At 39.7% G+C, this 11,635-nt stretch overlaps 1 protein-coding gene across 2 annotated transcripts in view; it reads right to left on the bottom strand.

Moving 5' to 3' along the window:
* LOC310761817 (myelin protein zero-like protein 1) overlaps window positions 1–11,635 on the bottom strand; it is a 29,003-nt gene that overhangs the window by 2,681 nt on the left and 14,687 nt on the right. The window contains exons 2-5 of one of the 2 annotated variants that reach the window (XM_083612016.1): window positions 10,261–10,421; window positions 9,504–9,717; window positions 8,097–8,229; window positions 6,599–6,672 (exon numbers count right to left, since the gene is read on the bottom strand). In XM_083612016.1, the coding sequence (XP_083468142.1) occupies window positions 6,639–6,672; window positions 8,097–8,229; window positions 9,504–9,717; window positions 10,261–10,421 (542 nt within the window). In that variant the 3' untranslated portion in view covers window positions 6,599–6,638. Of the gene's footprint in view, window positions 1–4,390; window positions 4,497–6,598; window positions 6,673–8,096; window positions 8,230–9,503; window positions 9,718–10,260; window positions 10,422–11,635 lie in introns of both variants that reach the window. The other variant, XM_083612015.1, reaches the window with a different exon arrangement.

Genomic DNA, 11,635 nt, shown 5'->3' with positions numbered 1-11,635 from the left:
CATTAACTACAATTAATAGTAATATCCTGTTTTAGATGAAAAAAGAAACAGCTTCAGAACAAGAAGGATACTAGCCAACTTCAAATTGTGGCTTGTTTTGAATCTGTTAACCAGAGATTTCTGGTTCAGACAAAATGGGAAACTTAATGGAAGACTTCCTGGCTGCCAACTTGTATAAGGATGAGTGAAGAATCTGTGTCTACACACCCATCTTGGGTTATCATCATGATCATCCAAAAATTGTCCTTCAGAAATACTATCGGCTTTTTGTGATTCAGTATTTTTCTGCATCTGTCTGCAGTGTCCACAAAGACACTACAATACAAGAAGTTCGTCAGCAAAAACCAAAAGCAAAGACTGTCCAGCAACTCTTACACCTCTAGATGGCAGCAATGATCGTGGAGTATTTAAAAACAAACAAATGAGAAACCAACAGGGAGTTGGAAGAATAATCTGTAATTTTTTATGCTCAATAAGGCTGTGTAGCCCACAAGGAATCGAGCTTTAAAGGAGGCATGATCTTGGCAATACTCAAATCTAAAATTACATTCACCAATGTTTAATTGGCTTACCATTCTTTCCCACAATCAGCCACAACAACTCTCTTTGGAAATGTGCATTTTAAAAATGTCAATACAGTTTAATTATAAGGAAGACTAGAGGATCAATAGTGCAGTAAGAAAGCACTTTAGGAACCAGTGCAGAGGAAGAAAGTAGTTGGGGATGGCTAGCTGGAAAGACGCATATTCTTCAGCTGCAGACAGTGAAGTTATGGCCAAAAGTATAAATGTTTTTTTTGAACATTCAAATCTGTAGTATGTATAGCAAGCTTCTTCCATAAGCCACACAGTTCACCAAAGGTTTTCAACACCATTACTGGATCTAAGGCAGCTTCTTGTGGAAGCCACATGAATGAGTCATGCTCTGCACGTTTTTATTCCTGTTTGCTTTACAAATGACTTTGTTGTTCTTTCATATAAGACCACAACTCTCTCACGTCAACAGATGCTACTCCAAAGGCTAATGCCCCGAGTTCTTGGAACTCAGCCAAGACAAAGGAAAATCGTCTTTTCTTCTATATCAAAGTACTGGCCTTTTAAAAAAAGCTTTTCCTTTGAATAATACCAAGTTCCTTGTTTAGAGACCGTCTGCTAGTTCCTACAAAACTACAGAGGATTCAGATAACGAGGGAAGAGAGGATTCAGATAATGACATATTTGCCTGGAAAATATCAAGAGATCACTGTCCATATGCAGGAATTCAGAACAAATATGTGAGCCTAACTATAATAATAATTCAATTAAGTATATATAGTAGCTAGTTGATGGAAAACATCATCTGGAAGTATTCCTCTGAAGAGTTGCTCGCTGGGAATGACACCTTTTCTTTTTTTTTTAAGTTGTTCCAATAGCTTTCCAATGTCTGTCTACTCCTATGCATCAGACACAGGGCAATATGCAGATTTTACTAGGCATATGTGTCCCATACAACAAAAGTACTGAATGGTGTGTAGGCTATCCAAGTATTGGAAGAAAGGAACCAGATGTGTGGCTTAGAAGTTAGAAGTAGAAAGTTTTACATCTGAAATTGCATCTGCCTATCAGAGGAGAAGCACAGGTTAATAAAGTCAGGTACAAAAGCACTCTTTGGAATAGGACACAAGAGGGATACAGTCTTCTTTCTAATTTATCAGTTATACATATGGGATAGCTTAGATAACCAGCCAGTTATGCATTAGATCTAGAAATAAGAAAACATTGACAATGATCACATTCAAAATGAGCAAACACTGTACAGCCAAACAACAGAGAGGAATGAGAACCACTAGGACATGTGGTACCAGACAGACATGCACAGTTGTGAGAAATAGATGACATCTCAAATGAATTCACTGGTACGGACAAGAGTGAAAGCAAACCCAATGAGCAATCAGCCAGCCTCAAGATGCAGTGAGCCAAACAAGACAACTCTGATGCATGCTGTTTGAAACACAACCTCAGGCAACAACCTTCCTGCTTTCACAACCATTACATTAACTTCAGGATTTAAAATATGTAGGAAGGAAATAGCAAACTGGTAGACTAGACAGATAGACTGGATAGTATCTTTTGCCCTGTTTCTAAAGTAAACCATTGTAATGAAATGTTAATTTCTCCCTCCTTTCCTCCACTACTTACTTAAATAAATAAACAAATAAGAAAGAACCTCTCATCTTCTCAACAATGTAAATATCCCATTCCTATAGAGAAGCTGCAAACCAAGAGTACTTCCTAGAAACTGGACACTCCTCTTACAGCAGCCTTCTAATTTTGCTCCAATATATTAAAAATATTCCACAATACCACTACTGTGCTTTCAGTAAGAAAAGAAGCAAATGTCTGCATATAAAAGTCAACTCACTCTGGTATTCTTAAAAACAAAAGCACTTCCATCTATCTCCATGTTCCCCAGACATTATCTACTAGTCCCACACACATTAATAAATAAGGCATGTGAACCTCTGGATATTCCTGTTTAGGCTAGAATAAAAATAAGTGTTTCCACTTGCCAGATTTTGTTTATTGTGGCTCCTGTCATATCCATATTACAGTAACATTAGAAATAGCTTCTAAGATGCATGGCTATGTGCAAGTTTCATGTGCACACAACCTCCCCAGATTAGACTATTGAAATGCATGTCTTCATGGCGCTATTGACTTTGTAAGAGTCTACACAATAATGTTTTGTTTTAAAGTTTGTAAGAAGCAGGCCTACAACGTTCAAAATCCTATGCTTCCCCTATTGTAGATAGCTGGCAAAAACAGTCTCTGAACCAGAACTAACTTCACCCAACAGCCAAGACTTGCTTGTCCTAGAAGCAACAAGGAAAAACCAGTGGCTTCTATCAATATTGTTGCCCCTTTCAAAGAGCACCTAATACCACCAGCTTCAACCAAGTGAAGAGGACTGCCAGAAATGAACTATGCCTTAAGAACGTCTCTTTATTTATTACAGGGGTGGAAAACCTGCAGCCTTCTAGATGTTAGACTCCAACTGCCATCACTCCCAGCATACACAGCTAATAGTCAAGAATGATGGGAGTTGGAGTCCAACAACATCTGGTGGGTTGCAGGTTTCTTACCCTGCTTTATTAAACTGAAATGTTAATTTGTATCGTAATGTTTCAAACTAGCAGAAGGAAAGGTCTATATTGTCATCTAGCCATTTCATTTTCAAATAGTTTTATAAATATTTTATAAAAACCTACCTTTTCAATATATATATTTTTAACAAAATCCTTTCCTGCTGAAGCATCTCAGCATCACCACAGCTCTATTCTGATACCCGTAGCTTTCAACATATTTTGACAGACTAAGATGTTCAAGTTGATACAATTTGGAGAGCTAGTCGCTTCCATTATCTAGTTTCCATTTTTCCACCCAACACTTCACATCAAATAACTGAATACAAAAGAAAGGAAATCTGGCTATTTCCTTCCTCATCTTTGTCAACATTAACTAATATATCCCTGCTCTCAAAATGTCTGTTTTTCACCTATGTTTCCATGGAATCTGCTATAGGTTTTTTTTAATGGTTTGGTTGATTTCATCTGTTTTACTGATACATTTATTATGTACAGAGCTTTCTCATAAAGCAGTCTATATGTTTAAAAAAAACAGAAAGGAAAAGAAACACTATTCATTTCCTGTTGAGCAAGACTCTATCTAGAATGAGTATTTCCAAGTGGGGAGCAATGGTCTGCTGTCTATGTTTACCTGACACTTTGTGGGGATAAGGAGATATACAGAACAATGAAGCAAAGGGGCTAAAATATTATTAGCTCTGATAAATGGTAATTGGAAAAGTCCAGGAACAATAAATACTCAGCACTGCCAAGATCACAGAATTACAAATAAAGGAGCTTCCTAGTGAAAACCTGTATCACAAGAAGGACAATTCACTCAACCTAACACAGATCAATTCATGTGAGTCAGATGGCTCCCTCCGAGCTAGGATATTGTGGCACAATAATTGCTTTCGCTGCAACAACTGTTTACTTACAAAGACTAGCCCTATTGAATCTTTTCACTATCTGAAGTTGTTTACTACTGAAGTTGTCAAGTACAGAAAACGACTGCAGTAAACAACATCCCTCATCTTCGAAAATGAATCATAGAACTGTAGAGTTGGAAGGGACCCTACCGAGGGTCCTCTAGTCCAACTACCTGCAGTGCAGGAATCTCAACCCGTGGTCCCCCATCCAATTTGAAACCATCCCGGAGCATCATGTCTATCTTTGTAACACTTTTAACTTTGCTCTAAGTCTCCCTCCCCTCAACAAGAATACCACCTTTCCCATCACTGAAGGTCTCCAAGTTAAGAGTTCCCAAAGCATCATGATGCCATTTACCTGGTGTGATCGGATGGGCACGCTGTTTACCAGACCCTCTGTGTCGGAGGGGGTCTTCCGTGGAGCCTGCTTAACTGGAGACACCAAGCTCTCAGAGGTACTGCAGCTGACGAGGTGGCAGAGCAGAGTTTGCAGGACAATGTTCAAGAGGCAAACAAAAAAACAAAACAAAAACAAAGGCAAGTGATGGCAAGATGACGTGGCAACTTATGCCAAAGTAAAAGGTGAACTTGGTGAACAACACAACATACATCCTCTCCCTAGTGCTGGCTCAGTACCATCACTCCTAAACCTCCTCTTCTCTCTGATGTACATCCAACCCAGCCTTGGGATGGAAGAAAGCAACCCCAATAGAGGCCAGCAGCTTTCACAAGAACCAGTTTCTTGCTAACAGGGTCACACAGGCGACCCTGCCTCAGGATCCAGGGAAGTAGTTTCTTGTTGTCTCTGCCCGAGACATCAGAATTCACTTACACATAAGTGTACAGTTGAAGATGGATTCCTTTCTAACTAGGCGGAAAATTGCTGTTTTTCTAGTGACTGCACCCTATCTTGCAAGTGCCACAACAGAACAGGCGCTCAGCAATGACATGTCCTCAAATGGTTATGGCACTCTCTCCCCAAGGAGGCTTGCCTGGTGACTACTGTATTATATTTTAGCTGTCCAGCTAAGACATTTGCATTTTCTCAGGCATATTAACAATTTGTATTTTCAGTGTTGAAGGGATGCAGTATTTTAGGTCACTAGACCTGAAATTTTACACTGCTGTTTTAGATTTAAATTTCTCCTGTTTGTTTTGTTTTGTTTTACTGTATATTTTATTTCTGTTGGCTCTTTTAATGTGCATTACAAACCACTCTGGAATAAATATTATTAAGGGCAGTATATAAATGCCTTAAACAATGTCTTCACAGTAGCTGAAGTCAAGGAATAGATCTCGACCACCAAATTTTTTAGTCCAATCATTTTAGTAAGTGGAATGCCTGCAGCAAAGAAAGCATCCATCGACTGGAACACTGTCTGTTAATATATTAATACTACTATGTACAAAGCTTCGGAAACTTGGGGAACATCTATTTAGAAAGGGCTTGGGGTACTGATATGTCAGCTATGTCCTTGAACTGATGCACTCTCACTTCTGCTTAAAAACAAACAAACTAGGAATCATTTCAAAATCAATTGAACTGAACATTGACTAAGCCTCTCAATAATTCCTAACACTCATGCTCACAGACACCTGAGGACCAAACAATACTGTTATGTAACTGTATGTAAGTTGGTACAAAGTCTATTCTAGATGAGCGGCTGATACCGAAGATGTGGGAGCACAACATGTGTTGTGTTCCACCAACAAGCAGGGAATAATTTGGAGAGGGAAGAAATCACTGGGCAGGAAACGAGTTAAGCTTTCTTCCTCATCCCTCTAAGAATGGCTTGTCCTGTTTAAAAAGAAGCCATTGGGGCAACGTGTATAGGACCTAACTTGGCCTAGGAGGAATACTCACCACCGTTTCTCTCAATCATTTTGTTTTCTTTACACAACACACACACACACAGCATATACAGGCAGACATGGATCATGACAATGTGACAATGACATTAAGCAGAATGCAGTTCCCTGCAAACCATTACTTTCTCTTATCCAACAGGAATATTTAAACATTAAAAAAGCAGACACGAGATATGCAGCAGTACATAGGGAAATATAGTACTGAGGGGGGGGAAAGGCATTTCAGTACCAGTAAATGGGCTTCCATTCTTACTGGGATTGAATCACAGCATACACGGTGGCCAAGGGACTAATAAAATGTCTGGAGTATATCCCAAGAATTCATGCAACCTGGATCTAAAAATAACACTGAATTAAAGGTCTTTGCATGGAAAATTCAGTTATTTACTGAATGATTTTCTCCTCTCACAGTGTACAGAGTCCAGATCCCCCACACTCATTCATGCACATGAGCTTGCTGGCAAGAGATGGAATACTGATTCTGAAGGTAATGAGCATTGCCGTCACAATTAAGGAAATGAGACAACAAAACTCAAGCAGTAGATGAGATGTGCTGCCCCTTCACCAACAGTCTACAAAACAGAATTTCAGCACGAGTGATGGAGATATGTTAGCCGGGTAGTCAGCAAAGGAGGCAGAAATGTGTACACGCACACACACGAAGTACCAAAGAGCAACCACCAATGTGATTAGTTACCATGGTATATAGTGGGACCGGAAGAGGAGACCCAGCCCTGTTACATTCCCAATCTTGCGTCTATATCAGGATCTCTGTAAGCAGAGGAAGGTAAGAGCAGGATCCGATCCCAGCACACCAAAGCAGGAAGGAAAAAACCAAAATGTCAGAATAAGAACAGAAGTTGTGACACTGCCATGCAAGGGTTTCCACCACCACCCAAATCAATCCATTATAATGCTGGTGTTAGTTTCATCTAGAAATTAGACCCCTGCAAAATTATGTGGCCCTGCTCAGCAATTACAGCACAAACACACCCTGCCACTTAGTAATCAGTAGGAACAAAGAGCTGGTGTAGTCAGTGAAAGCAGCGTTATCCATTTCTACATTGCTGGGGGTTGATTTTAGTTGTAGAAGACAATGCAAACATATTACTGTTCCAAATCCAGCACCTTTCAGCAAGAACACACTGGACAGGGAGTTAAATACCCATATTGGGCTTTGGGATCCTTTAGTGCAGATCAGTGTAAGCTGCCTTTAAGTGGTTACTGAAAGAGCACATGCAGAAAGGAAACTGTGCTTTCCACACTGAGCTTACAAAGCACATTTCACTGCACTTGCTCAATCTTACCACTGACTCCTACTGCAACCCTTCTCTAAAATCTCCAGCTGAAAATAAGGTATTGCCAATTAAACACACCCATCAGAAACTAGACTTTTGAAGGCTTTGTTCATAGCATTCACTGGATCTACAAAAAGCAGGAAAGAGTTGGGCAGTGGAATGACAATCCCCACAGAACACGTGTGCTCAGGTTTTTGTGTACAAGGGCTGCATTTCTGTTGGAGTTAAGTGGTAAAGCAAACAAGATAAAAGTCCCACCACCACCTCAAAGGAACCCACCAACAAAACATTTCGTGGCATTCTAAAAGCTCTGGATTAAAGCTCTAGATTCTACCCTGAAAATACTTCCCAACAGAAGTTATTCAATGCAAATTAAAAAGGTACCTTAAGTGCAAAAAAAGGAAAAAGGAAAAAAAAGGAAGTCATGCAGATGGTGAAGCCAGTGAAGATAGTAGAGGAACTGTTTTCCCAAAGCTAGGTTTGGAAACCTCTGGCAAGCAGACTGTTGTAAAAGGAGCCACATTCCAAACTCATAAATAGAGTTGTACAATCCAAGATGTAGAGAGTTGTCCAGCCTTTATCTTGCACTTCATCCTGAGCTGCAAGAGCCCCTTTATTTTTGGAAGACAAGAGTGTAGGGCTGCCTCTCTGGACAGCTTTATGATGCACGCTTCCCTTCCAACATGTATCTAGTAGGACTTATACACCCTGAAAGGTGTATGCACAATGAAGTCAACAATTAATAGTTTGGGACTAGAGGAATGTGTCCCAGTGGCCACAGTCAATTTAGTACTATGAACAAAACATGTATGATTGATTCCTGTTGCAGGTTCAGCTACCCCGGCCTTAATAAAAAAACAACAACACCTAAATAAATGAACAAGGGGAGCATCTTACCCAGAGTAATGATTTTTAGAGTTCTTCTTTCTGCATGCGACACACACAACAAGAACGATGAGCAAAACTAAGCCCAGAACTCCACCAATGGATGCCCCTGCTACTAGAGTAATGGGAAACACAGGCAAGTTACCTGAGGAGAGAAGAAAAGTTTCAGTCCAGTCTGCTTAGCTTTTACATTTATCAATATATCATTGGCGTTGGCTTTTATATGCATAGGTTAAGGGTGCATCTGTCTCAGTAATGGCATGTTCCTTGGTCTTTTTTATATCCCAAACCTCAAGTAAAACTCATGAGCATGATCTGTGGTGTTAGGTTCATTAGATTTCAATGGCATTTTTACATCATACGAAGTACAATTAATCTCTCATTTAGCCCATCAGTAGCCCCATGGGAAAGATGAGGTTGAACAATAAGTGGACTTCCCCTGAAGGCCAAATTTCACTACAAAAATTTGTAGTCTGCTATGCATACCAGCATACAAAACACACAAACCTCCTGCTGAGTGTAAAAGGCATCTACATAAGAGCCAATGCTTTAAAATGCTCAGAAGAGCCAATCAGGAAATAATTGAACCCTGCTTCCAAGCATTTTCATGAAGAACTTGCCATGTTTTAGATGCACACCCATCACATTTGAGAAGCTGCCTCAACACCACAATCAAGAGTCAGTTCACACATTAATCACAATAATCATAAACTAGTAACAGTTGCCTCTTGGCAAGATTACACTTGTATTGTATTGTATTGGAGCAAAGGGATACAACTATACTAAGACTCAGGATTCACAGAAGTACAAAAGCGAACTTGGCACATCTAAGAAACATACATATACATATATACTCATGTCTAACTATGGAAAAGAGCCACTGCTGAGAACACCTTATTCTCTAGCTGTGAACGCCATTTGTTTAAAAGAAGTTATTTTAGCAGTCTACTGAACTTCTTTTCATTCTGAAATCCACCCAGATCTAGTCTATTTCAAATCACTCCTTAGTTATATGCTTGGGCTACATTATCTCTTCTATCTCTATCTACAAACAACTTCAACCGTAAAATAAGCATACAGTAGCTGACTTAATCCTATCAATAGACTACAATATAAACCAATTTTTTCTTATAAATTTGTAGCACCTTCCAGACTGTTTACCAGACAGCTAAGGCTGGCTCTAAGAAGCAAATTAACACCATAATTCCAAAACCTAACTACATACAGGATTTTTAGTTCTTTTAATACAGTTCAATTTATTCACAGAAACATTCTGAATAAAATACAAGTTATGCAAGAACAGCCAAAATAATACTCCTGTAAGTGATGGGTTTTTGTAGAGTGATTTAATCAAATATTTCACAAAAGCATTTTATCAACCATCATTACTAGCACTCTTGTATCCAGAGACGGCAGTACCTTTTTCCACAACTCTGACTTTGATTTCACTAGGTGTGACAACTATATCTGGAGGGTTCTTGACATCGCAGATGAAAGTGCCATTGTCCCGGAATTGCATGTTGGATATACTGATAGATGCATCTTTCTTGTTAAGGTCACCTGCCCAGCTGCTTCTGTCCTTAAATTGTGTATCCTTCCCAGGATATGATTTGCCATGGGAATAATAGAAGAACTGTAATCGGGAACACAAAACAGGATACAGTGTTAAAATCCTAGTTTTCCCCACAAAGGGAGGTCTGGGAGTAGATACAATTGCTCAGGGTGAGACCTTATTCAGACTCACTTGCCCCAATTTCCAGCTGCTGTTACAGGATCACTACTGGACCTATTATTGCCATCACCTCATACACCTTTAAACTTGACATATCCTGCTAACAAAACAGGAACCTATGGTGAAGTGTGGGTAATAAAGAAACTCACTAAACAAAATCAGAATACATAGGTGGCTAACAAATGTGTCACTAGTTCAAAACAACCCCTCACCTTAATAATACTTTTGCTACTGAAGTATTGTGGAGCAAACACAGAAGGACGACTATCCATGATACCAAACATAATAGGATCAACTGGCATTCCGAGGCAGCCTAAATATGTACTCTTACCAGGGATAAAAGTGAGCAGGAGCAGACAGGTATGAAATAGCAGGGAAATGTTTAATCTGCTTTGTCGCAGGCTCTTGTTTAATTCTCATCTTACTTCAATCATCATCTCTTACCGACACAGAAGTAGTTGATCCCTCTGGTTGAAAGCTCCAGGTAACAGTAGCGGCACTGCTGATCACCTCTGAGGATGAAAAGCTGCACGGAAGCTTCGTTTCTGTCCCATTCTCCACAGAGAGTTCTGCTGGTGTGTATACTTCCACAGCTGAAACCTGGGCTGTCAAAACCACAAAAATCAGGATGCAGGACCCATTGTAAGCAATGCAGAATGAATTGATAGCATTACATAAGAGTGCTAGATGAAGAGCTACATTAGAAATCTTACAGCCCAGAATAAATGCCCAATCAAATATTCGTTGAGTCGCACTTAGTCCATTTGCTCTGGAAACATCCAGCGTTATTTCTGCTTTTGTGTGAGATCAGTCACTGTATAAACTTCATCCTGAATGCAATGCATACCCTATGAACTTGATCACTGAATATTTACCCAATTGTTGAGTGTTGGACAAGGGCAACTAACAACAGCTCATCTAAGTAACCATTCTAGTAAAAGACTGGTAAAAGTTAAAACGTCCTCCAATGACATAAAAATGCGTAGAAAGTTCTTGTGTATTGTTTACCTATCCATCCTTTGGCAGAGTGGGAACTGTTATTTGAACTTGGGTAAGGTTTTGTACCTTTGTAAAGTCCTATTTTGCTCAATAAAATTCAGCCTTTCTCCACTAGTGCTCTGTCTTTGCTTCAAGGATCCTTTAAAAGGAAGCCTTTTGCCTTTGGCAAAACACCATCCAAGCCCTAAAGCCAGTTCACACAAATCTGGTCAACTCAATACCACATCTACCGAAATCTTGGCAGGTTCACTACCAGAATACACATGATGCACCATGTAATTACAATAAGCAAACATGAACTAAACTCATATGTAAGCTGCAGACAGTCACAACAACAAGTTGTTCTCCAAAAGTAAGTAGTCCTTATGGCTAAGCTGTGACTCTCCAAAAGTTGCTAGACTATAGCTCCCACCCTACCTGACCACTGGTGATGCTGGCTGAGGCAGATGGAAACTATAATCCAGACACATCTGGAAGGCCACAGTGCAGCCTGCCTGCCTGCCCCCGCTTTACATACCTGTCCTGAAGCATATATTTAATTTGCTGCCAACATTGTTCTCAAATGCTTTCTTTCTGCCTTCACTGAAAAGTCTAACATGTCCTTAAGAGTTTCTACAGCTCACAAAAGTGGGATGGTTTTGTATTAATCCTGGCAGGAGCACATTGACAGCAGCTGTTTCATGGCCAGAGACAAGGTTATTTCATATGCTGCACTATCAATGCTGTCCTTCATAGGCTGTGCTAAAGATTCCAGATTCCTGACAGTCCAATTCTGTTTTAAACCAAAAACGCATAAAAAATTAAACAGGCCAATGTGTTT

The sequence above is a fragment of the Podarcis filfolensis genome (genome assembly GCF_964270895.1).
Source record: "Podarcis filfolensis genome assembly, chromosome: 4".
NCBI lineage: Eukaryota > Metazoa > Chordata > Lepidosauria > Squamata > Lacertidae > Podarcis > Podarcis filfolensis.
Note: the sequence above shows the minus strand (reverse complement) of the source record. Positions and strands in the feature narration are given on the sequence as shown.